At 38.2% G+C, this 27,754-nt stretch overlaps 1 protein-coding gene across 1 annotated transcript in view; it reads right to left on the bottom strand.

Moving 5' to 3' along the window:
• The window catches only part of RIMS1 (regulating synaptic membrane exocytosis 1), a 395,670-nt gene that overhangs the window by 212,529 nt on the left and 155,387 nt on the right, over positions 1 to 27,754 (bottom strand). Inside the window, 3 exon segments of the mRNA XM_024731859.1 lie at position 1; positions 3 to 410; positions 4,226 to 4,566. The exon segment at position 1 is cut by the window's left edge and continues 385 nt beyond it. Of these exon segments, the coding sequence (XP_024587627.1) occupies position 1; positions 3 to 410; positions 4,226 to 4,566 (750 nt within the window).

Below are 27,754 nucleotides of genomic sequence, written 5' to 3' on the forward strand. Positions count from 1 at the left end.
GCCTGACCTCGGGCCCAGCTGCGGCCTCGGTGCGCGGCAGGGCCACGTCGCTGTGGCGCCGCTCGTGCCTGGCGCGGGACATCCGCGCGTGCATGCGCATCTGCTGCTCCTCGGGCGGCGGCTTGACCGGGTACCGCGCCAGGTTCGGGTCGCTGCGGTACCGGGTCTGGTACTCCTCCTCCTTCCTCTGCTTCTCGGCCTCCACCGCCGGGCCGTTCTCGCGTTTCTCTGGCACGTCGGGGTAGTCCTGGGACCGGCCTTTCTCGAGCCTTCGGCTTTCCCGCCTTTCCTTGCGCTCCCGTTCTTCCGTGGGCCCCTCCGCGGGCTGCGCAGAGGACCTGGGCGCGCGTTTCCGCTCGCCCTTCGGGGCGCCTTTGCCATTCTGCTCGGCGAGCCCTGGGGTCTTCTTCCTGTGATGCACAAAGGAACGTCCAGAAGGAGAGCAATGTGTAAAGCTCAAGGCGAAGACCAGACCCCAGAAGCATCCTTGGAAATAATTATTTATACTTAGATGTCTAATTAAAAAGCGAGGTGATAAAAGAACTACATCAAACCTGTATATCTGAGTAGCTTTCTAAATAAGGTTCCTTTGCCTCACAACATATTCCGGGCCTTCACAACTGGCTTTCAGACTTTAAATTCTCTATAAATTAACTAGATCATTTTAAAAATCAATAAATTAATTCCGTAAATGAACAAGATTTATGAACCTCTGCTTGTGAATCAAAGACTTTAAAATGTTCTCGATAAAAATAATATAGGTAATAATCGAGGAGTAAACGGTAATACATACATATGAGTTCAAAACGATATATATATACCTGATATATATTTGGGCAAAATGTATTAACAATCTCTCATTATAACTGAAACTTTTAAAGAAACGTGAATCCAAGTGTGTCCATTTCAGGAATCAACTCCAATAGCACTTCCTCAATAGTAGAACGAAAGTACTTTTTATGAGATTATGTGCACCCCACCACTTTTTACGGAGACGGTTAGGAAGAATAAATGGCTGAACCTTAGCCTCCATTTTACCTTCCCCAGGCAAATATAATAGAAATCTTGAAATTTTTGAAATAATTTTTACTTTTTCTTCCCTCTCCCCATCCCTGGCCTTCTCCCTCCTTTCAGAAAACAGTCCAAAATGTATAGCACAGAGAACTGTATTCAATAACCTGTGATAAACTCTAATAGAAAAGAATATGAAAAAAGAAACCCGTTTTGTGTCCTACTTTTCTCTCCATCCTCTGGGAGGCAGTGGCAAAGATAAAGTAACGGAAGAGGGTTTGGCAGTCTGAATCTTTAAGCTATACTGTTTAAGATACCCCTTCCAGCCCTTCTGTACACTGGAGTCCATCTGGTTTGGGAAAGTTCCAGCATCGACCCCAGAAGTTACAAAAAGGGGATACCTCAGCTAAGCGTTCAGGCATTGTATGCTGTACTATGCAACCAAAGTGGGGGCAACCAAGGCTCTTTTTGGAATCCAGAGGTCCACAGCGAGGGCTTTCCAGAGAGAACATTGTTTGATTGGAAGTCCAAAAGCAGAATTCATGAACAAAATTTGAGAATAATACACAAGATGGGGAAAAGTAGGGCAGTTTCTGTTGTGGTTTTTCCAAAGTAGTAGTTGCTAAGCTGTGGGGTCAGTTTGAGGAGGGTCTGGTGACGATGGAAAGAAAGGGCAAAGGGTTTCCAGTGGCTCAAAATAGCACAATAGAAGCATGGCCGATGCTGCTTGAGGCATTTAGATCGCTCGGCCCTTTGAAGTGGAAGGGGTTTTCAGGGAGGGAGGAATTGCATAGGTAGTATTGCCGTTTTCTAGTGTAAGGGGTCTACTATGAATACAATCCATCATTACCAAATAGAGTTTTCATAAGAGTGACGAATGCACTGCAAACTTTTAGTAGCTCATTAAGGCAGAGCTGTGCTTGCTGGAAGTTTCTATTGAGTCCGTTTACTTTTTTTTTTTTTTTTTCTGAAATGCTGATAAATGACACTTACCTTGCAGAGTTTGTGTGAGGACTAAAGGAGACACCATCTGTGAAAATGCTTTATGAAAGGATAGAGTATTATGCAAATGGGACTTCTCCAGTCTCTCTGATTCTTTGCTTCACTGAATAGGCCTTTTCTCACCTCTACCTTAATTGTTCCATTCCCACTGGCTCCTGATGAGTGTACAAAGTAGGATCACGAGTTCTTCAGTAGTTTAAACAGACGGCCATTCCTTCTGTCTTCCTTCTCTCTCTGAAGCAGGCCAACCCTGACTGGTACCCGGCTCTCCTTGCCTTTTCCTCCAGCCCCACGTCCTCATTGTTTTCTTAAGTATTTATATAATCAGAAAGGCTATTTGCCCTTATCAGTCTTTTTCAAATTTCATCAGAAAGCCTCTTCCTGGCCCTTACTCTTAAATTCTTTGTAGTTTTTCACCCTCTATCCGAAACAGTACTCATATTTTCTCTTTAGAGATTTTACAGCCCCCAATTCTTCCTCTTCTTTAAAAGAGATCATTTTTTCTGAGCCATCCTGGACTGCCCCTTCGATATCTTCATCTCCCCTTAACTCAACAGTTTCTCACCAGTCCTGCCATCACTGAAGTGGCTCTTGTAGTCTTCCTGTCATGGCCTTTCCTGTTCCGTCTGCCCACCACACGTTCCTGGGTGTCCTATAAACCTGAATTCAGAAGACACTCCTCTTTCCTGTGGCTCCCAAAGGACTCGTGTTTGTATTTTCTAGCTCTGATCACATCACCTTTCTGGGCCAGTTCACTGCCCGGGGCTCTGTCTTCTCTCGGAGATGGTGTGGTCTCTTCCCCAGGATCTGTGAGAAAAGGGACCCTGTACGAAGCATCTTTATGCCCTCTGGTTCCTGGCGGTGTTCAGTGATGGTAAACACATGGCGGCTACTGGTTGCATTCACTGGAGGCCACCCAAGGGCCAGCTGCTGAGCACATGTGCTCATTCAACCCCTGCAAGGTGCCTGTGAGCCCTCGTGGCAGAGCCAGGCCTGGAATCCAGACCTGTTCAGCTTTGAAGTCTTTGATCTTACTGTGTGGGTTTTGTTTGAAAAAGATAGCAGAAGCCTTCCGTGGATCCTACCTTCCCACCCAGTGGAATAAATAAGGGTCACACAGACAAAAAGCAGCCACGCCTAGTGATAACCGTCTGGTCCCCCAAACTCACAGCCTCGGGGAGCAAAGGGCCACGTCCTCCTTGTCAGCACTGTTGCCTAGTGCACGGCATCCTGTCTGGTCACAAATCCACTGTTTTTTTTTTGTTTTTTGTTTTTGCGGTACGTGGGCCTCTCACTGATGTGGCCTCTCCCATTGTGGAGCACAGGCTCCAGACCCGCGGGCTCAGCAGCCATGACTCATGGGCCCAGCCGCTCCGCGGCACGTGGGCTCTTCCCGGATTGGGGCATGAACCCGCGTCCCCTGCATCGGCAGGCGGACTCTCAACCACTGCGCCACCAGGGAGACCCAAATCCACTGTTTTGAATGAATGACTCAATTGACAAATTGAAATAATCTGATCATGTTAGCCCAGGCTTACAATCCTCCGAGGCTTTCCATTATTTCTAAGATAAAGTCTATGAAATTTAACCTGGCTAAAAGGCCCAGTGTGACCTGGGCACTCAGACCCTACCAGTCACCTCTTCTCCACTCGCTCCCCTTCTCTGCTACTCACCCTCGAGCCCATAGCATCTTTTGGGTTGTCCCACTGGCCTTGTTCCTTCCGGCCAGGTAGGTGCCAGCGCCCTTACCTGGAGCACCCATCACGCCCTTCACCTGGCTCATCCCTAGTCACCTTCAAAGCTCAGCGTAAAAGAAATGTCCTCTAGGAAGGCTTTGCTGACGCACCCACACACCCTCCAGTGGGTCAGTCCCCCATCCTCTTGTCTCAGAGCACACTTTCAACTACAGGACTCACTCAAACAGCGAATAAATGGTCCAAAAGCTGTTCTCAGTTCAGGGTTGGAAGTTAGTAGTGCAGGTGGGTGACTGAGTCAGACGACTTGTTTACATCCGTGCATGAAAGACAAGCTTCTCGGCAAAGGTCTCCTAAGGAAGGATACATTCTAGACAGAGACAGCCCAGGCCCAGTGTTGCCTTCCTCATGGGCCTGAGAAGTACCCCTTCCACATAGCCTAGCAGTTAAATTCCTGAAGATGGCTTTGCTCTCCATCTAAGACTTTGCCTTTTGCTTAAGGGCTGATGACCTCTTACCTGTCTCTGGGAGGCTCACTTCTAGACCTGAAAGAAGCCTGCTTCTGCTCAGGCCTCCCGGCTTGCTGCGAGGGCTCAGCCCCCTTTCTCCTGTCGGGCGGCACGCTGTGGGGAACCTGGTCCTGGGGAGAGGCAGTGGCTGTGCTCAGGGGGGTCTGAGACCTAGATCGCTCCTGCAGCCGGGATTTCTTTTCTCTCGGGGCCTCAGAACCAGCGCCTGTAGCTGTATCGCTGAGGGTTCCATCCTGACTTGGCTGCTGAGGGCCGCTTCCGAAGAACCACGCCCCTGATTTGGTTAAGATTTCTTGTTGCTTTCGACACAAATTGCATACCCACATCACCTATTTGAAGAAGAGAGAACGATATAAATTCTTTGCACTATTTGGAAATTATTTCTTTTCATCACACTAAAATATCCCTTAAGGAAGAAAGAATGGTTGTCATCTTTATATTTATCCTTGTACATTTCTCATGAAAATGATCTTTGCACAAGTCACCGTCAAGTATATGAATGCCTGGACCGAGACGCATCTGAAATCATAGACTTCTGGTAACCAGGATAGAGTTTTGCTTGGCATTTATAACACTATGATTCTGAGTTGCATATTACCATGTATCCATCACATTTTGAATGACTGACTTTGAAGTTTCATTTAAAATAGCTTAGTAAAAATGGTCTAAGCAGGGTAGTCGATTGATTAGAAAAAGGTTGTAGGGCACCATAGAATTAATATTTATGTACATAAACCTCAGTGTGTCATAGGATTTAGAAGGATCTACTCAAAAACCATCCATTATTAGAATCAATATGACAAGATATTTACGTGGAACAAACAATGAAAGGTAGGCACAAAAGAAAAGGTCAGGCTGTATATTCTCTCTAGTTTACCAGCAGTCAACTAACCTCAGCTAGAAGAGCTATTTCGGAGCCATCATTTGGAAACACATCTGCTGATAAATTATAAGATGTTATCGCCACTTAAAATAAATCTGTATAGCTGCTCTCCTCGTGGTGACACAACAAATGTAATAATGGGGCCAATGATGGTAACAGAAATAATGAATAATACAATAATACCAGCAACGCCCGCCTCAGTGACTTTTCTTGGATTGCACTTCAGTTTTTCCTTTGCATTTCAGAAACAGCACCTCCGGGAAAGGCTGATTACCAAACTCTAGGTCCTCATTTTCACTAATACTGACTCAGTCAACAATTGTGCAAACATATTACGTGAGGATGAATAAATGCTCGAAACATTAAGTGAGAAACAATATAAAAGAGGAAAAGAAGAAGCATTGTTTCGTTGGCGAAAAGAAGAAAATGTACTCCTGAAAACATTCAGACGGATACAAAGAAAACTATCACTTGTTATTGTTTACAAGACAAAATAAAAGCTAAAGTGAGAATAAGAAAAAGACAGAGAAAATATATTTTTAAAAAGGAAAATATTGCAGATGAACTGTTAAGAATTGCTCCCTTCCAAGCAAGAAAATTCAAATGAATTTTGAAAACTAAGACCAGCAGAGAGATTTGCTATAAAATGTTGAAGGTTGATTGTGCTTAACTCATTCCTCTACACTTCCTCGGGTGATGAAATGAAGACAACCCGGTCCACAAAAGCAGCTAATTATAGCATCTGCACAATGTATTAGATCACAGACTTCCCATTTAACGAGATGAACAATGCATTGTATACGCCTGTATCAGAATACAGGATCTATGGAATGGAACTTCAAGTTAACATGCTTGCCAAATATGGCTATACTGTGCACGAGGTATTAATACCACCATCTCTTAGATATCATTAATAAGGTCCCTCAGAAGTCCTGATTGATTGAGAGTGGACGTATCAAAGATGGCGATACCCTAGGACCAGAACTTCCATCAACAGTGACACTGAGTCTCCTCCGCCCAGACCCTGGATGGGGACAGGTGATATGCTTCCTCTTTGGCTGCCTCTTTGGTTGACAAGACAGTGATGTGGAGGTCTGAATTCATGGAGTTCAAGGAGATTGGTATGAAACTTTGACTATTTTACAGAAGCGAAGTAGACATTAAAATTTTATTTATTACACGAATAATAGGCAAAATACTACTCTTTATCAAATTAGGTCCTTTTCTACAAAAATATTAAAGTGTATTTAGGATAAATATGAATTTCCTTCAAAACCATACAGAACACAACAAAATTTACAATTATGACAAAAGTTTCAAAATGGAATTAAGCTGAATAAAGAGGCAGAAAAAAGCAGAAAATATGCACTTCTGCATATTTTCTAGAAAGTTATCACAATCTTAGCTTGATTGTTTCACATTTTTAAGTGCTATAAAAATGGATCAATAGAAAGTAATTAGCAGCTTTGTGCAGATTCCATGTTTTGAATATGTTACCAGTTTTGAATATGTGCTGCAGGATTGATAAAAGCAAACAAAATATAGTTATTATTTATTTTAATAAGTTAAAATTACAATTAAATTGTAATTAAATTAAATTTTAGTTACATTTTACAATTCACTTAATTTCATTTTTAATTTATTCAAAAGGTTATAATCAGTAGTTAAGAAAAAGCAGCTGTTTTGATTAATGCATTTAATATTATTCATTCTTTTAAATCTGTGATATTTCCTTAATTTTTGTAGAGTTTTAACACTTAGGAAAACTATTGTTTAATTCCAAATTTTCCTATGTATTATCTTTTTGTGCACCATAATAGTTTTAGATTTGTATTTAAAAATTAATTATAAGTGTGGTCAACCTATCTGCCAATTTGAAAGCAAAATTAACTGTAAAAAAGTTAAAATATTTTTATTGAAATACTATACCTCCCAATATCCATTATTAGTTATATAAATTAGTCTTGCCACAAAGTTTACAAATGAAAAAGGAATTGCTTATATGAGATGTAAAAAACTATGAGATTACAATAGAATATTAGTCATACCTTCCAACACATTTTGTATCAAACATTGCAGACATGAATAAAAATGAGCTAATTCGTTGCTGAGAAGCAACACAGTTATGTGTGTGAGATAGGTTTCCACTCTCTCATAGTAGATGAGATAGTAGAAAATAGTTGATGACAGAGGAGATGAAAATGAATGAGTTCTCTTTGGTGCTTGTTTTGATGTGTGTGTGTGTGTCTGTTTGTGTGTGTGTCTGTGTGTGTTTGTCTGTGTGTGTGTGTTTCTCCTAGTCTTTTGTTATTGTTATTTCATAGGTTTCTTTTTTCCTTTTGGAATTTTATTAAATACATAATATGGATTTATGAAATATAAAATATGATATAAATTGCTTCTTTTTAAAGAGTAAAGCACCCCAATCCCACTGTTCCACTATTAATATTTCAGTTTAGTTTTTCTCACAAATTTAAAACAAATTCCACTGTAACTTGGCATTCTATTTACTCACTTAATATTACAGCATAAATATTTCTATGGATTCTAAATGTTTCTAAAACATTTTAATATTACAAAATATTCTATAGACACTGTATACCATTAGTCTAACCCTTAAACTGCTTACATTCTTTCACATTAATACAGAACTCTGCAGTAAAAAAGTGTTGATCAAACTGTTTTCCTATTTAAAGTCATTTATTTTTTAGAATGTATCAGAAAAATCAAATTACTGGGTAAAATTTTAGAGTGCTTTTAAGGTTCTTCTGCTATAAGCACTATACAATAGTTTAGGATTCTTTGTCTATTTTGCAAAATAGCCTCCCAAATGGGTTTTGCCAAATTGTAACCAAAAACCTGACAATATCAGCTCTGGATTTTAAGGTCTGATGATTTAATAATGCCCCCAGACCATGTACTCTCACTCTCATCAATGTTTCAGATTTAAGATAATATAATGAGATCTCACCTAAATAATCACCAAAAGGCATCTAACAAAGTCATAACTGTCCATTCAAAAACACCTCCACATAAGCACATACAAGCATACCCTGAGAAGTCCCAATCAACCTTTCTAATTCCTTGTTTTTGTCTTTGTGCCTTTTTCCCCCTATGGATAGTTAATAAATCATTAAAACAAACAAACAAACAAAAACCTAGAGCATTAAAGAGAAAGGCCAAGATAGATGTAAAGGAGAACTGATTTTGGAAAAGTAAGAGATAATTCCAAGAATAGAAAAGAAAACTTATAATGGTCTCTAATTAGTGTTCAGATACCAGAAGAAAAAGAGCTCTTGAAAAACAATACTAAGATTGTCAACAACAAAAAACGAATTTCAAAGAAGGAGTTTATTAAAAAATCAAGAGATAAAAAAATATGAGACAAAGTCCAGCTAGTTCCAAAAAGATAGAACAGAACATAGCAGAGAATGAATTTTGCAAAAATAATAGGAGGCAAATTCCCAGAGTGGAAAAAGTCACTGCATTTTATCAAAAAGAATGGAAAAAGAAACCACAAAGAGACAACATTGCTATAAAATTTCAATACACCAAAGATAAAGAGAAGATCCTAAAAGCTTCCAGAAAGAAAAAGTCAGATCCCTTTCAAATAGAATAGATCAGATTTCTCATCAGCAATATTGAATGTTTGAAGACAGGGAGAAATACCTTCAATGTTCTTGGGGAAAACATTGGAGCCTGCAATTCTATAGATAAGCAATTCATCAAGCAAGTGTAAAAGCAGTAAGCAGTATTTTCAGCATTTGGAAGAACTTGGAAAATTTACCACTCACACAGCCTTCCTTAGCAAAACAAAGTCTTCCAAGAAAGAGGAGGAAATGGGATCTAAGAGCAAATGGTCGTTTGCAGAAAGAGCAGTTAAGGGAAGTCCCAGCATGAACAGCCCCTTCTGGAAGCTTAAAAAGAATCTTGGAGCAATAGTGCTTTGTGACCACCTAGAGGGGTGGGATAGGGAGGGTGGGAGGGAGACGCAAGAGGGAGGAGATATGGGGATGTATGTATATGTATAGCTGATTCACTTTGTTATAAAGCAGAAACTAACACACCATTGTAAAGCAATTATACTCCAATAAAGATGTTAACAACAACAAAAAAAAAAGAAACTTGGAGCAAGAGGATGAGGCTCCTGGAATGAGGATTTCAAGAGTGAGAATAAAATATCTGAGAAAACAACAGCAACGGCAACAAAGGACCTCGTGGAATGCACAGTGTAATTTACATAAAGAAACTTAGCTGGCTAAAAGAAGAACCCATTTGCATCTGAAGGTAGGAATATTCTCCACCAAGTGGAACAATGTATTGGCCTCCTAGAATATCATGCATAATCTAAGCCCACCACTCAGCTCTATGGTGGATAAGAACCGTATTATTTCAAGTTGCAGATGTGCCTGGTGGAGGAAATGAACTAATGATTAGGTGGAAGGACAGAGGGGTGTCTAAATGAACCTTATCCTTCTCTGTCACAGCAAGAGTATACGGCTGGGAGCAGCATTTACTAGCCCTGAACTTAGATGCTCGGTTGTACTTTGTCTCTCATGAATAGACTTGCAGTTGGGAAAGCATATACTTGCAGAGGATTCTTATTTTTGATATTGATATAATGCTTTCTTCTTTGTATTTCATTTTTATCCACAAATACATAGTTACATAGACAGGTATATGCGGTTTGATGTCTAGTGGTATATTTACCTTTCAACTATACTCATAATATATGATTAAAAGTAGAATGGCATACCATGATCATTTACTGCCATTTATTGATAATTTTATCACTTCTGTTCATTTCCATGTTACTAATGGGAATGAACGTTTTTCTCAGTGTTTTCCAGATGTTCATTAAGATATTGACTGCCGCAGCCTTTTGTGTCTTTATCAATTGAATTAATACTAATTTCCTACCCGTTTTAATTGATTTAACTCTTTGAGAGAAAGAGTTTTCATATTGTTACTTGTCATTTCAATTATCTTTCTCTTTGTCAATAAAATGGTTTTTCATTTTATACAGTCTAATCTATTGTGCTCTTCCTTGGCAATTCTTCTGTTGTACTTTAGCCCAGAAAACGCTTTGATAAATATTCGCTTTTACTTTTATTGACTAAATACGGTTGAACATTTTACAATTTACTCCTTGGTCCCTCAGAATTTACTCTGATGTGTGACAAGAGATAGGAATCTAAAGTGGGTTTTTTTTTTTCCTTCATAGCTAACTACCTCATAGCTAACTACATGATTTACTGGATAATCCTTCGTCACACGACCAACCTTCAAAGAAGACTACGTGTCTAGAGTTAAAACAGTGCAGGTTCTAATCTCAGACACACCACTTCTTTGCTATTTACTCAGGCCCCCTCCCTAACTCAGTACCTCATCAGTAAACTGATGATCTAATAGCTCCTAACTCACTGAGATGTTTGGGGCATTAATGACATAATTGATCTGAATCACTCAGCACAGATCCTGACAGATAGTAAGTGCTTATGAGGCACTAATAACAGGATAATGCCTAATTATTACTAATAACTAATCATTACCATCATCATTACTTTACTAATCATACATATAAAATCTTTTAGGGGATTTCAGCTGCATACAAAGCCAGCAAGATAAATTTTGTTCCTACAGAGATACAGACGTATAAATGTCAATGTAATTCAACCACATCAGCTGCACAGTTCCTACACCTTGAGATGCTTTCATACAGGCTGTCTGATGGTGTGTCTCTCGTCTGTGTAAAAGTCAAACATTTTTCTTATCTTGATTCTGTGTAGGTCACAGCATGTCACTGAACACTGAACACCATGAAAAGAGCAGAACTGGGGAAGTCACACCCTCTCTCTATGTTTCAGTTTACTCGTTTGTAAAATAGAGAAAATAATAGTACTGATGATTTCACAGGCTCTGTCAGGATTAAGTGAGTGAGAGAATATATGCAACCGTGTTTAGCACACAGAAAGCACTCAGTACATATACAAAAACTCACTGAAGACGTGTCTTCAATTAAATTAAATTATTCTTTATTTTCTGTATGAAGTGCCATACTCTGCACATCTTTCTGATTTAAACAAATATTTCTGTTATGCGCTAGGCATTTTGCTAGGCTCTGGGGATACATCAGTGAACAAAATGACAAAAATCTTGCCTGTGGAGTTTATGTTCCAGTGAAGAAAACAGACAAAAACAAAACAAAATAGTAAACATACGAGGCATGCTGGATAGTGAGAAGTGCTGTAGAAAAAATAAGAACAGGCATTCTGTGTGGCAGTGAGTGGGGTTGACCTTCAAAATGGCTGGTCGGGGAACATTTCACTGAGAGAGAGTATCTGAGTATGTCAGACTGTAAGAACAGCAAATGAAGAAGATTTTGAACAGGGGTATGCCTGCTGGTTTCAAGGAACATCTGGGGCCGAGGCAGTGAAGGTGGTGCGGTGTGGTGGGTTCACAAAGCAACAGGGGGCAGACTGAGTAGGTCTTCGTGAGTCACAGCAAAGACTTTGACTTTCACGATGAGAGTGATGGAAGCTCTTGGAAGGTTTTGAGCAGAGAAACGACCTAACGTGTTTTATGCTTTAATAGGCTCCTTCTAGCCACTGTGCTGAGAATTAAATGCAGGAGCTCAGTTGCAGAATCTTTTTGAATTGAATTCTAATACTGCTCTTTTTACTCTCTTTAAGCTCATCTTTGCCAGATATGTTTCCTAACCCTTTTAGTTTATCTTTCTGTGTCATTTTGTTGGCGGTGCATCTCTTCATATACAGCACAGGACTGAGTTGTATTTATTTATCTGGTCTTTGTTTTTCAGTAGCATCCAAACATGCACTATCCTTATTTTCTATGTCCTGACTCATATTTTTTCTGGCATTCAGTAACTTTATTGACATTTAATAAATTGTGGTAATTATTATTGTCGTAACCTTAATTTAAGGAGCAGAAACTTATCTGTTGTTTGCAAGGAAAGTATCGAGGTACTATGTGTGAGAATTCACAAGTTCAAATTTATCGTTTCTAGTGACAGAAAGTGTATAAAGTCTCATAAAATATTCTACTGTGAGTAACATGACTCCTATTTTAGATATTATCTGGTCAATAGTTTGCTGGTATTATGGAAATTCACAGGTAATATTAAAGTACTTTTTATTGGTTTATAACACTATATAAGTTTTGTGTGTACAGTATTATATTTTGACTTCTGTATGCATTACTGCATGCTCACCACCAAGGATTTAGTGTCCATGTGTAACCATAGAATTGACCCCCTAACCCCCTTTCCCTCTGGTAACCAATACTTGTTCTCTGTACCTTTGGGCTTCCTTTTGTTTGGTTTGTTCATTTATTTTGTTTGTTTCTTCGATTTATATTGCACTTGTGAGTGAAATCATATGTTATTTGTCTTTCTTCATCTGACTTATTTCACTTAGTTTGATGCCTTCAAGGTCAATCCGTGTAGTCATGAATGGCAAAATTTCACCTTTTTAAATGAATGAGTAATATTCTATTCTATATACACAAAACACATCTCCTTTATACATTCTTCTGTTGACAGGCACTTAGATTTTTTCCATATCTTGACTATTGTAAATAATGCTATGATGAACATAAGGGTGCCTGCATTTTTTCAAATTAGTGTTTTGTTTTGTTTTGTAATCTTTGAATAAATGCTCAGAAGTGGAATAGCTGGATCATGTAGTAGTTCCAGTCTTAATTTGGGGGGGAACCTCCATACAGTTCTCCACAGTGGCTGCACCAATTTACGTTCTCACCAGCAATGCATGAGGGTTCCCTTTTCTCCACATCCTTTGATTTCTTTTTTGACCCAATAGTTTTTCAGTAGCATGTTGTTTAGTTTGCACATTTCTGTGATTTTCCATCTTTCTTCTTGTAGTTGATCTCTAGTTTCATAACTTTGTGATAAGAAAAGATTCTGGATATAATTTCAATCTTCTTAAATTTATTGGGACTTGTTTTGTGTCCCAAAATATGCTCTATCCTTAAGAATGTTCCATGTGTGCATGAAAGGAATATGTATTCTGTTGCATTTGGATGGAATGTTCTGTATAAATCTATGAAGTTCATCCTAATATTTCATTTTAGACCTCTGTCTCCTTGTTAACTGTCTATCTGGATGATCTATCCATTGAGGTAATGGTGATCCTATACTAGGTGCATATATACTAATCATAGTTATGTCTTCTTGATGAAATGTCCCCTTTATCCTTATGTAATGTCCATCTTTGTCTCTAGTTACATTTTTTTGGCTTGAACACTGTCTTCTCTGGTATAAGTATGTCTATCTCCACTTTCTTTTGGCTGCCATTTGCTTAGCATATCATCTTTCATCCATTGTCTTTGAGCTTATATTTGTCTTTAGAGCTATAGTTCAATCTTGTTTTTTAATCCATCCAGCCACTCTGTGTCTTCTGACTGGTGAATTCAATCCATTTATATTTAGGGTGATTATGAAATGAGAACTTAGTATTGCCATTTTATTTTTTCCTTTCTTTGCTTCCTTTCTTTGCTCTATATCTCCATTGAATTTTTTTCCTTCTGTTTTTGTCTGCCATTTTAATTTGGTGATTTTCTATGATTTATTTTCAGTTTCCCATTTTTTAGTGTTTTCTCTCTCTGCTCTGGATTTATGTTTTGTGGTTGCCATGAGATTTCTATAAAACATCTCATAGATAAAGTCGTCCTTCTTCTACCGATAGCATCTCATTTTCATTTGCCTATATGGATCTTAACCTTTTCTTCTTCCCCTTTTATGTTTTTGTTGTCTCAAAGTATCCCATTTTATGTTGTAAGTTTTTTACCAAATTAGCTATAATTATATTTAACACTTTTTCCCTTTAACCTTTATGCTATAATCAATTGCTTAACAACATATTCTGATATAGAGTTGTAATTTTCTGCTTTTGTCTGTCGATTTATCACCTTACTAAAAGTTTTGTATACTTCTGCTTTTTCCTTTCAGGTAGAAGAGCTCCTTCCAACATCTCTTGTAAGGCACGTCTAGTGGTGATGACCTCCCTCAGCTTTTGTTTGTCTGGGAAAGCCATTACTTCTCCTTCATAAGGGTACTTTTATGAAGGGTAACTTTTCTGGATAGAGTATTCTTGGCTGACAGTTTTTATCTTTCAGTATTTTGAGAATGTCATTCTACTCTGTCTTGGCCTATAGAGTTTCTGCTGAGAAATCTGCTGTAGCCTAAGGGCAGGTTTCTTTGTAGGTGATGATCATTTTTTCCCTGGCTGTTTTAAAATTCTTTCTTTGTCATTGACTTTCAATAGTTTTAATATAATGTGCCTTGGAAAAGGTCTTTTTGTATTGAGATAATTAGTTGTTCTCTTAGATTCATGGACTTGTATATCCAGTTGCTTCCCCAGGTTTGGGAAGTTCTTAGCTACTATTTCTTTAAGTAAACTCTCTGCTCCTGTCTTTCTTTATTCTCCTTCTGGGATACCCATTATCCTAATGTTGCACTTCCTAATAGAGTTGGATAGTCTTGCAGAATTTCTCCTTTTTTTAAAATCTTAATTCTCTTTCCTCTTCTACACGTATCATTTCTAGATTTCAATCTTTGAGCTCACTAATTCTTCCATCTGGTCTGCTCTATTTCCAATGCTTTTAATGCATTCTTTATCTCCTTTATTGAGGTCTTCAGCTCCCAAATTTCTGTTTCGTCCTTTTTTAGAGTTTCAATCTCTTTGGTAAAGTATTCTTTCTGCTTGTGAATTTTATCCCTAAACCCATGGAGCTGCCTAAGTTCTTGCTCTTCTGCATTTCTTCCTCCAATGGGCTCCATGAGAGATCACAACTCCTTTAAAAAAATATTTTTGAAGCTTATACAAAAAATGGGCATTTGTTTAATAACTTATACTCATGCCTCCTAGATTAACACAGTATTTGCATTATAAAACATGCAAAATATAAATTTAAATGAATGAGATAAAATATAATAGAATTTGAATTTTATATTGTACCCAAATAAAATTAGAAAACACTAAAAAAATTCTGGGAATAGCCTAATTTTGGAAATTAAGCAACACGTATATAAATATGTGAAGGTCAAAGAATAAATCACAAGAGAAATTAAAATGTGTTTTTTGATCTGAATGATAATAAAATACAACTTATTAAAATTTCTGAGATGTGGCTAAAGTACTTTTTAGAAAATTATAGCTTTAAACACTCCATTCCAAAAGAAAAATATAAAATCAATGATCTAAGTTTTCACATTAAAACAGACAAAATTAATAAAATTAATTAACAAGAATAATGAAATATAGAATAAAGAAGAAAACAATAGAGATTAGAGTGGAAATCAGTTAAATATAAAATTTAAAAATCAATAAAACCCAGATAAGATCAATGAAATCAGAAACTGGGTTATGATACCTCTTATACGTGGAATCTTAAAAAAAATGATACAAATGAACTTATTCACAAAACAGAAACAGACTCACAGACTTAGAGAATGAACTTATAGTTACCGGGGGGAAGGGTGGGGGCAAGAGATAGAGTAGGAGTTTGGGATTAACAGGTACACACTGCTATATTTAAAACAGATAGCCAACAAGGACCTACTGTATAGCACTGGGAACTCTGCTCAATAGTCTGTAATAATCTAAATGGGAAAGGAATTTGAAAAATAGTAAAAAAAAATTTTAAATAAATTTTAAAATTAAATTAAATTTAATTTAATTTAAAAAAAAAAGAAAAGCTGTAACATTCATTTCAGGGACTAGCTTCTATTTCAAATGTGCCTAAATGGAGAGTTATGCATTTAAAATGTGGACTATTTTCATGTAAGGGAAACAAAATAAATTGCACTGAGACCCACTTAAACATTAAAAAAAAAAAAAAAAAAGAAACTGGCTCTTTGGAGGGAGTAATAAAATTGATGAACATCCCACTTGACTGATTAAGAAAAATAACAGAAAATAGAATTACCAAAAGAGGGGACAGCACCACAGATCGATCCTAGACTCATTAAAAAGATAAATAAGGGAATATTATGAACAACTTTATGCCAATAAATTAATTAACATGGATTAGAGAAATTCCATTAAAATTCAAACTAACAAAACTGACCCAAGAAGAAATAGGAAACATCAACTGCCCCATAACTAATAAAGAGGTTGTATTCATAATTAAAAGATAATGTACAATGAAAATGTCAAAACCAGATATCTTTACTGGAAAATTCTTTTAAACATATTTAAAGATATCAAAATGATATCAATATAACATGGACTTTTTTTTACTGAAAAAGAGGAAGATTGACCACTTCCACTTCTGAACTCCTTTTATCAGGTCAGCCTAGCCTTGAAGCTAAATTCCAGATACAAGAAAACCTTCCTGTAGGAAAATAAAGTTAAAAACCACTATCCCTCAAAAACATAGAAGCAAAAAGCTTTCAGAAAAAGTTTATCAAATATACAGGAAACCTACCACTAACAGTATATTTATTGTGAAAGTCAAATGTTTTCTACCTAAGATTGAGAGCAAAGCAAGGATTTCTGTTCTCAACATCACTATTAACCATTGTAATAGAGATCATAGCAAATACAATAAGGCAAAAAGAAATAAAATATAAATTTTGGAAAGGAAAAAGTAAACGTATCCTTATGGACAGAAGTCATAATAGTATATACAGGAATTCCTAAAGAATCTACAAAACACTGCTGGAACTAATATCTTGTAGCAGGACACAAATTCAATATACAAAAACAAATTTTAATCCTTAAGGATAAATTTAGCAACTATATGTGTAAAAGCTCTACACTAAAATTTATAAAACATTGTTGAGAAAAAATTTTTGAAGACTGCTGTGGACTGGACTGTGTCCTCCCCCTCCCCCTCCAATTCATATGTTGTAGTCCAAACCCCTAACGTGACTGTATGTGAAGATAGGGGCCTGTAAGAATGAGATCGTGGGGGTGGGACCCTGATCCAAAGAGACTAGGATTAATGTCCATATAAGAAGAGAGAGATGAGAGCTTTCCCCCCTGCTCCTGCCTGTGGAAGAACAGAGGGAAAGCCAGGTGGGGACACAGCAAGAAAGTGGTTGTCTCAAAGCCAGGAAGAGAGCTCTCACCAGACCCTGACCCTGCTGACACCTTAACCTTGGACTTCTCAGCCTCATGATAAATAAATGTCTGGTGCTTAAGCCACCCAGCCTATAGTAGTTTGTTATGATAGTTCAAGCAGACTAATAAATGGAGACATATATCACCTTTAATGATTGAAAAACTCTGCCTTGTTAAGATGTTATTTATCCCAAATAAGAAGCATGAGTGGGAGACCAGAGGTAAGCAGAGAGAAGTTTGGGTATTTTTTTCCTCCAGTAGTTTAGACAGTGATTTCATCCCTCTATAGCTCCCCTTGGATGGCCCCTCATTATACTGCCCTCCCAGGATCCAATAGCACCATTTCTTCCCCAACTCCTCTAGACCTAGATGTGTTCATGGCTTTCCAGCTTCAAACCATCTCAGTCTCTGATTGGATGAAAGCAATCTGCCTCTACCCTTACTTCCTGGAAGAAGCAAAAGTACTTGATTTTGATGTAATATAACATCATAAAAACCTCAAATTACATCGTAAGTTTTTCATGAAAAGTCTAAAGCATCCATCCAAAAATTACTGCATATACCAGGAGGCAACAACACATGAAGAAAGACAGAAAGAGATGAAGACAGAGAGACAGGGACAGGTAGAGAGAAAGAGGAAGAAGGAGAGAGAAACACGTAATGGAAACAGACCCGCAGGAGATCCAAATACTGGAGTTGTAAGACAGATATTCAAATATGGTGTTTAATATGTCCAGTAAGTTAGATGACAAGATGAAGAATCTAAACAGAGAATCAGAAACTATACAAGAAGCAAATGAAAATTCTAGAACTAAAAAAGAGTGAACTTAAATAATTAAGAACTCAGTAGATTGGTATCCTTTCAAATTAGAAAAAATAGAAAATAGGATTAGTGAACTCAAATTAGGATAAAATATGCAGGCTGATGTAGGGAGAAGAAAAAATATTGAATTATAAAATAAGGATGATCATAAGAGAGTTATGAACCATGGTAAGAAGGTTTAGCATGTGTGTAATTGGAGTCCTAGAAGGAGAAAATATAAAGTATGGAGCAGAAGCAATCCTTGAGGCCATGATTTTCCAAAACTAGCTGCTATGGACCAAATGGCTGTGTTCCCTCTATATTCATATGTTGAAGCCCTAATCCCTAATGTGGTTGTATTTGGAGGTGGGTACCTTGATTTTGAACTTCCCAGTCTCCAGACTGTGAGAAATGAATGCCTGTTGTTTAAGCACCTCTGTCCATGGTATTTTGTTATAACAGCCAGAATTGACTAAGACACCAATGAAAGACATAATGCCACAGAGTCAAGAACTGCTGGAAACCCTAAGCAGAATAAAGACAAAGAAAACAACACCTAAGTACATCAGAATACAACTATAGAAAACCAAAGACAAACTTTTAAAACAGCCAGAGAAAAAAAGAAACATTATTTTCAAAGGAGAAACCATAGGATTGATAACTGACCTCTCAATAGAAGAGTTAGAAGACAGTACAATTATATTTTGGTGATGAAGGAAAATAAATGCCAAATGGAATTCTTTAAAAGTGGAAAATGTTGGGCTTCCCTGGTGGCGCAGTGGTGGAGAGTCCGCCTGCTGATGCAGGGGACACGGGTTCATGTCCCGGTCTGGGAAGATCCCACGTGCCGTGGAGCGGCTAGGCCTATGAGCCATGGCCACTGAGCCTGCGTGTCCAGAGCCTGTGCTCCGCAATGCGAGAGACCACAACAGTGAGAGGCCCGCGTACCGCAAAAAAAAAAAAAAAAGGGGGAAAAGGCCTTTAAAAATTAAGCCATTTTTCTTTTTTCATTTCTTTTCTTTTTTTTTGGTCCACTGCAGGAAGGAGGGATCTTAGTTGCCCGACTAGGGATTGAGCCCATGCCCCCTGCAGTGGAAGTGTGAGGTTCTAACTACTGGACCACCAGGGAATTCCCCAAAATAAAGCCATTCTGATTCTAATAAAATGTGAATGTGTTACCAGCTGAAGCACAGAAAAGGATATACTAAGGAGAGGTTTTTAGAAGGAGGAGAAGTATACCAGATGGAAATCAAAATACAGGAAAGAATGGACAGCAACAATTGGTAAATGTAAATAAATATTTATGGCAAGCAAGAATCATTTAAAATATTTATCTTAAAATAAATCTCAATAATAGCATAAATGTGGAGGTGATATATTACATTAATGTGTATTTTCCAGGAAGTGGTAAATATATTAATAAACATTAAGCATTAATAATATAATAATAAGACTTTGTGGATAACAAATAAAAGAATGGCAAAAGAATGTATTACTAACAAGCTAATGGAAGAATAGAAAGCTAAATACAATTAATTCAAAAGTAGGTAATAATGGGGTAAATAGAAAATACAAAGGAAGAGGGTAAATTTAACAGTACCACAACATAGAATGTAAACAAATTAATGTTCCAGTTGAAAGAAGAAAATCATCAGACTGGATTTTGCAAACAACCTAACCCAACTATTTGCTAGTTAGAAGAGATATTCCTTGAATATAAGGATACAGACAGATTAAATGAAGAGAAAGTAAAAGTATCATGCAAACACTGACCAGGAGAGAGCTAGTGTCGTTATACTAACACCAGACAAAGCAGACTTGATGTCAGAAATCTTACTATAGATAAAAAGGCACATTTCATTATAGTAAAAGATTAATCCATCCAAAGACACTCATCTCTAATTTTATATGTATTAACAATATAGTCTCAACATATGAAGCATAACTTGACAAACGAAAAAAAAATAGGCAAATCTCAAGTATAATGAGAAATAAACGCATCTCTAAGTAACTGACAGAACACGCAGAATAAAAATCAGTAAGGGTATAAAGAGTTGAACAAAATTTGACCTCACCGATACATACAAGCAGAAGTGTGCTCATTAACTGCAGAATCACAAATGTGCAAATGCATAGGTCTAAAAATGCTCTATATACTTGATGCAATCTTATCCCCAGCACACAAAAAAATCCCACCAAGTTTTTCTGGAAATGCATAAAGTGATTCTAAAATTATTGTAGAATGCTAAAGTCCAAGAACAAACAAGAAAATCATGAAGAAGAAAAATTTCAGATTTAGACTCTTCTTACTCCATTATCCCAACTATCAGGTGACTGCTTTTTTTAAAGCATCAGTGCCATCAGGCCAATTGCACAGTTCTTTCTTTATTACTTAGGCAGATGATTCTTATCTATTAAAAAAAATTAGTATAAGATGCCTGTAGTGCAAGCCCTGACAACTGTTTTTAAATATTTTACAATGAAAATGCCCGACTTAAGCTTTGATTATGGAGGCATCCACTTCAAAAATGGCTGTCTCAAATAAACACCTAGCCAGGCCACCTCCCCCAGCTAAGACTCCTTTGTTTTAGAGATCTTGGTTGATTTGATACCTGACCATTTGGGACCCTTGTTTTTTCTCCTCCCATGCTTCAAATTCCTCCTCTTTTGTTTTAAATTCACCAATAAAGAGTGGCTAGTGAAACCCTACACCCCCAGCCCCAATAAAATCAGAACCGCAGGCCAAGCTCTCTTGCCGTCTACCTGTCTACCTGAGACCATGCTGTGTGGTCCCAGGTGTGCCATGTAATTTCCAGGACCTGTAAGTAATAAACCTTGTTTTTCTCTTTCCTGATTGCTGAGGGCGTCTTGCAGTCATAATAAGAACCACAAGGGCCAGTTCAGCCACCGCACTGGGTATGGATTGGCTGAGACAGGCAAACAGCAATTCCTGTAAAAGATTCACAGTGACCATGTGTCTTGGATTTTGCGGTAGTCTTATATTCATGTACTTTAATTATTTCAATAAATGTAGGTTAATAAAATGTTAATTACAAGTAGACAAATGATTATGCATTTGTAAGAATTTTCACATTAGCCAACTGACCAGTTTCTTTTTGCCTTAATTTCTCACATGTTGTTGATACATTTTTGCATTCAAATGGCTCTAGCTTTGTCATCTCTATTAAACTGCCCCTCCTTGAAAGCTGGGTCTTTTTTCTATTCTTTTCATCCTATTGGGCAACCCTCATACACTCTATGCATAATTGATGCTCAATCAATTTCTGTTGAATTGTTTGCTTCCTTTTCACTCTATAAAGCTGTACAATCAATACATCCATCCAGAGGTCAGTTGTCGGTAAGCACAGTAACATGCTGCTGCTTCGAGGGGGCCAGAAACTTCAAGCAAAAGAAAAAGAGAAATATTCTGCTTTTTGTAAAAATGTGTAACTCTTTCCACGTGTAATTATCCTCCCAGCTTGCAAATTTATAGCTGTTATAAAAATATATATGTGTGTATATATATATCTTTCTTTCCAGGAATCAGGCAGTCTGCCAAGCAGAGAAAATTCATCTCCCTGAACAGCAAAGATATTATAAATCACTTGTATAATCACTTGCATATTCAAGTTTATAATTAATTCTGGGCCTTCATTAGGTGAGAGTTATGTTCTCAACAGTGTTTCCTGCTGCATCTTTTATACCTACTGTTGCATGCAAATAAATTCTGTCCCCTTTATGCCTTGTATGTTTAGAAATTTGATCATTTCGAAATTAAAAAAAAGTTTCTGTAACATTACAGAATGTTTCTGTAACATTACAACCACCTGTACAAGCGAACATGAAAGTGCAACTGCTTAAAGCATCATATTTTCCAAAATAAGGCATTTAAGGAGATAGCATCACAGATTGGCAGGACCCAGCTATAATCCTCAGAAACCTCGTCACATAATAATATGATGTCAAAATGATTGTCACATCAGATTAAACAGGTCCATCCCATTAGGTCTGCCTCTTCTACCCTCCTCAGGATTTTTCCTAAGGATCCTCTAGAACCTTCTCTTTCAGGGCAGCAAATACACAAACCCAGTTTTGTTTGACTGCAGGTGTGTTGCTGTTGGCTTTATCTGATTGGTTATATAACAGTATAAGTTTGGTTTTGTGACATAATTTTTTGTAATAAATGTGTAAGTTATTTATTTCAGTGTTTTTAGAGCTAATAGAGACTAGAAAGCGGTCATGTAAAAATTTCACTTATTTTTTAGTGTATCTTGTTATGAGAGCCTGAAGCTATTGTGGTTTTTGGAAACTTAGGGATTTATTAAAGTCTTGAGGTACAGTTCTTTCAAATGTCAAAAGTCAACTCTATCCTGAGGAGACCTGTCCTTACTGGCTGCTTGAGAAATCAATATATATCCTGATCCAGGTCTAGAATTTCAGGATGAAAAAAAAAAAATCAAGTCCCACTCCCTTATTTTGCTAATGAGGAAATTGACTCAGAGTGGCTGTGAATTGCTTAAGTTCTCACAATGCAATTAGTTAGGAGTTTGTGTTTTCGAGGGGGGAGTTGTTATATATTCCTTGCTTCCTAATTTACGGTTTCCCAGTGCAAGCATCTCCACAAATGCTGTGATAATAACAACATACAACCAACAAGCGCACTCCTGCACACACCCACAGGCACACACACAGGCTGAACCCCTGTACGAACCCCTGTACAAACCCCATCCATATCGCTGTCCTTTGAAGTAAAAGCCTGTTGCTTTAGTCTCCCAGGCCTCCCCTGAGTCTCTAAGGCTGGCTCAGGAGTTACTGATTAGGAATGTGAAGATGTAGAAACAAAGAATAGCTCTTGAGCTGGAAAACTGGTAACAATTTAGACTATGGCAGACTCATGAAAGTCCCATTTCCCTGAAAAATATAGATAAAGGCCTGACACACATTCCTAAGTTGTTTTATAGGAAGCAGACCCCAACCAGATGAAAACTGCTGACCACAAGCACATAGACCCCCAGACTGGTTGAAACCAGAAGGTTGATGATGCTCAGAACTTCACCTTGATGACAACCAATCCAAGAATTGTGCACCAGCTGATTGCTTACCCTGCAGCCCCCTCCCTCACAATGCCTTTTTAAAACCCCTTCCCTGAAAGCCATCTGAGAGTTGCGGGGGGGGGGGGGGATGTCAGCAGACTGGCTTCACTGTGGGCTGGTGAGCGGACCCAAGTTTTGTTTGGTAACAAGGCCAGACATACACTGCATAAGAACCTTAGGATATCTGTAGTAGAGTTGATACTGTTTGGAACAGAAACCAGTCAACACATTAAAGATGTTAGAGAAAATCACGCAGAAGATTTCATGGAGAGGAACACACCACAGTGACTGAGAACCACCTCCGTCACTCCTCAGTCCTTGTGACCCTGGGGCAGGCTACGCACCCTCTCTGTGCCTAAGGTTCCTTGACTGCATCATGGGCTCAATAACGGTGCCTCCCCCCGGGCTTGTTGTGAGGATACTAAATGAATTAACATTTGTGAAATACTAGGAGTAATGCCTGATGCATGGTAAGTGCTATAAAAATGTTTGGTAAACAAATTAAATGTGGGGTTTAAAAATGACCATTTCCCATCCAACTCATGCCGTCTTCCCTTAAGTAAAAAGGCCTGTCTTAAATATAAAGTCATATTATTACACGGGAAAGAGGGTAGTGAGGTGGAGAGAGAGAGATTGTGATGCTCTTCTTGGATCCAGAAGAGGGTATTAGAGGCAACAGATACATACGTATTGCAGTGCCGAGGATGAACATCTGATACAAGGAAGACTTTATTGACAATAAGAGATGCCAAATATAGCACAGATCATCAGGATGGCATGTTTTTCTTCCCCATGCAGCACAGTTTCAGCTGCTAATCTGAGCAGATTGTGATGAAGTTCAGAGAAGATAAGAAGACCTCATGATCCCTTCTCTGTAATTTTTAAACACTGATACCATTTCTTTCAATGTTTATCCTGATTCAGTCGACTACTTTTTCAATTAAAATAGGATATCTATCTTTCCACCTTTAAGTTCATTCAAAAATGCTAGACCAGAATGATTGTCAACTGTATTTATTACAGTCACCGAGGTCAACCTGAACTGAATATAACGATAATTCTGGCCATCATTATTAGGTTGCAAAACCTTGGGAAGCAGAAAAGGGCCTCGGAGGGCAACAGTATAATCTGGACCCTGTGGCCCATCACTGTAGAGCAGCCGTCCTTAATCTGAGGGCAAGGACCATGCACGGAAGCCTGAGAAATAGAATGGAACGAAAACAAAAATTCAGACTTAGGAGAAGACATGTGAATGGTGATGAGCGAACACAGAGAGCAGAGAATTACCTCCTATTTCTGTCTGCTTCAATGTCTGCAAACTAAGGTTGAGACATTACAATGCTTGTAAACTGAGCAATTCTGGCTATGCTGGCTTGAGAAATTTCTACACAATAAAATATATTTGTCATTAGTGAAGGCATGGGGGTCAAATATTCTTTAAAAGTTTTCTCATAAATGTGAGAAAATTTTCATGACTCAGCTTCCAAGGTTTCATGATCTCACATCCTGACATATGATTAGAATAGGAGGCATCTCCTTTAGAGCTATCATCTCAAACTCCTTCTCTCCCCAGGAAAGAGTTCAATAGATATACACTCTTCCTTGTTAATTCTTGGACAGAGTGAAATCAACTCCTTATCTGGAATTCAGGACCATTGCTGCATTGGTGAGAAGTCATTCTGAGTTATTAACCTATGTAAAAACGTACTTGGCTTTAAAGTAAACCATCTTATTAATGACCAGCTACTTGAATAACACTTAATGGAGGCACGGTGGATAGTTGTACAATGAAGTGTTTTCTGTTGTGTCTTAGCTAATGATTTGCAGCTTCAGGAACGTCAGCTGCTGCAGGGGAAGACATCAGGCAGGCATGAATTTGTCCCCAGAAAATTGTCCCCAGATCACATTTATACTTTTTTAAAAAAAATATTTTATTGAAGCATAGTTGACTTACAATGATGTGCTCATTTCTGTTGTATGGCAAAGTGGTTTTTTTTCATATTCTTTTCCACTATGGTTTATTACAGGACATTGAATATAGTTCTCTGTGCTATACAGTAGGACCTTGTTTAACCATTCTATACATAATAGTTAGCTCACATTTAGTTATACCTGACTTTTTCTTTCTTCACTTTTCCCATCCTTTTTTCCCACTCTTTTCAGGATCCATGCATAATGTTATTCTTTAATTGCCAATCTGTGGATGGCTCAGAGTTCTCATTCAAGTAATAGGACCTTATCCAGTGATGTGTCATGTATTGCTGAAGTGTCACACTTCTAGCAGAAAAGATGTAGAACTGTGATCATGTAGAAGAGGCATTTACTGCAATAAGGAATTAGTTATGTCCCTCCGTCATATTCTGGAGCCTTCCTCTGCTCAAAATGGGGTTTGATCTTCACAGGCAGCCCTGAGTATCCGCTGAGCATCCACAGAGCTTGATGGGAAGGAGGCAAGGTCCTGGGATCATCACCAAGGTTTCAATGTAATGCCTTGCTCCCTCTTCCCCCTAGAGTCATAGTCCAAGTCCACAGAAGCTGTGAAGCTCTGCCCACACGTCTGCAACCCATTGTCGGCAGCGGCCTCTTGACACCATACCTCCCCCACAGTCTCTAAAACTGGTCACTCTTCCCAAACACCAGGGCCATATGGTGGAGACTTTCTTGACCCAGTATTTTGCTCTGGAATCCCTTTAGGATTCCAGTTTCCACAGAACAATTAAAACTGACTTTTCCCTCAAACTCTGCACTTAAACAATTCCATATTTTGATATGGTCTATTCATTGAGAGAGAAACAGGACCAACTCCACATCCCAGTTTTTCTAAATTGTCTTCCTTCCTCTGAAAAACCACTGCCGACCAGCAATTGTATATCTTTCTGTTCATTATTTTGAGATAAACATATTCAAGAGCATTTTATGACTAGTCTACATGTTAGAAACAAATTGAAACAGCTTTCAATAAGAAAAGAAAAAAACAAAGAAAAACATAGCATACCAAGTCACCATTGACAGTTTTCTGAACATAAGTTTATCTACTGCATTCCAACCTATCATAAATGGCAGACCCATGGTCACCAAAGGACTTGAAAAAGTAGGTTGCTTCAACTATTATATATAGGATGGATAGACAACAGGGTCCTACTGTATAGCACAGGGAACTACATTCAAAATCCTGGGATAAACCATAATGGAAAAGAATATGAAGAGTGTATATGCATGTATAACTGAGTCGCTTTTCTGTACAGCAAAAATTAACACATTGTAAATCAATTTTACCTCAATAAAATTAAAAAAAATAGTTTGCTTCATAAAACTGTACCATGGAGAAAGCTGTTTGCAGAAATTCTCCTATTTCTAATAAATTAACATTGACCTAGTTTTCACCACGTACTTCAAGTACTAGGTGATTTTTTTTTTTTTTTCTGCAGTACGCGAGCCTCTCACTGCTGTGGTCTCTCCCGTTGCAGAGCACAGGCTCTGGACCCGCAGGCTCAGCGGTCATGGCTCACGGGCCCAGCCCCTCCGCGGCATGTGGGATCTTCCCGGACCGGGACATGAACCCGTGTCCCCTGCATTGGCAGGCGGACTCTCAACCACTGCGCCACCAGGGAAGCCCACTAGGTGATTTTTGATCCCCTTCTAACTCTGTATGCATAATTGCTGGTGGACCTGTTTACCAAAAAAGTCATCTACTTTCAAGGTTTTATAAAGTTTCTATAAGTGTTCTCCTGCTATTTATTTCACACCTGCTAACATAATCCTTCCTTTATGATGCTCTGTTTAGTTACCTTGGAAATGATATTGTAGCAGAGCAGAAACACCTGTCATTGCAAGATGATTCCTGCTTAATTTTAAGCTGGAGTTAACCTCATTTCTGTACACATAATGGAAAAGTGTGACGACGCAGACTTCACAGTGACAGAAGTCTGCAACCACTCGTTAAAAAATATGTTTTCCTGGGCTTCCCTGGTGGCGCAGTGGTTGAGAGTCCGCCTGCCAATGCAGGGGACACGGGTTCATGCCCTGGTCCGGGAAGATCCCACATGCCGCGGAGCGGCTGGGCCCGTGAGCCATGGCCGCTGAGCCTGCGCGTCCGGAGCCTGTGCTCCGCAACGGGAGAGGCCACAATAGTGGCCCGCGTACCGCAAAAAAAAAAAAAAAAAGTTTTCCTTATTATTGTATATGATTCTGGGAGTAAATTCTGATGGATTTTAGAAATAAATACCAATGGTTATCCACTTTTCTCACTAAATGGAAAGATGTCATATTACAGAGGAGGAATTTACTGTCTAACCTGTTAAAAGACATATTGATTATTTTGAATGTTCTACTTTCTGTCAGAATATCACTTTAAAATGATAACAAAATATCTCATATTTTGTTCCAAGGAGTAAAGAAGATGTTCTCATTTAAAATGGTACAGTGGGGGAATAAAAATACTCTTTGGGGTTAGGTAAACCCGATTTCATGCTCTTTGAAATACTGTACGTCAATTTACATTTATAGACTTAAGTTTCCTCCTCTGTAAATTGAGAACAGTAATATTCAACTTGCTAAATTTGGGGTGGGCGCTAGAAAAGAGAATTTCTGTAACGTGCCTAGCACAATGCTTGATATTTAGAAGGAGGCTGAATT

Source organism: Neophocaena asiaeorientalis, unplaced genomic scaffold, assembly GCF_003031525.2.
Source record: "Neophocaena asiaeorientalis asiaeorientalis breed wild unplaced genomic scaffold, Neophocaena_asiaeorientalis_V1.1 scaffold450, whole genome shotgun sequence".
Taxonomy (NCBI): Eukaryota; Metazoa; Chordata; class Mammalia; order Artiodactyla; family Phocoenidae; genus Neophocaena; species Neophocaena asiaeorientalis.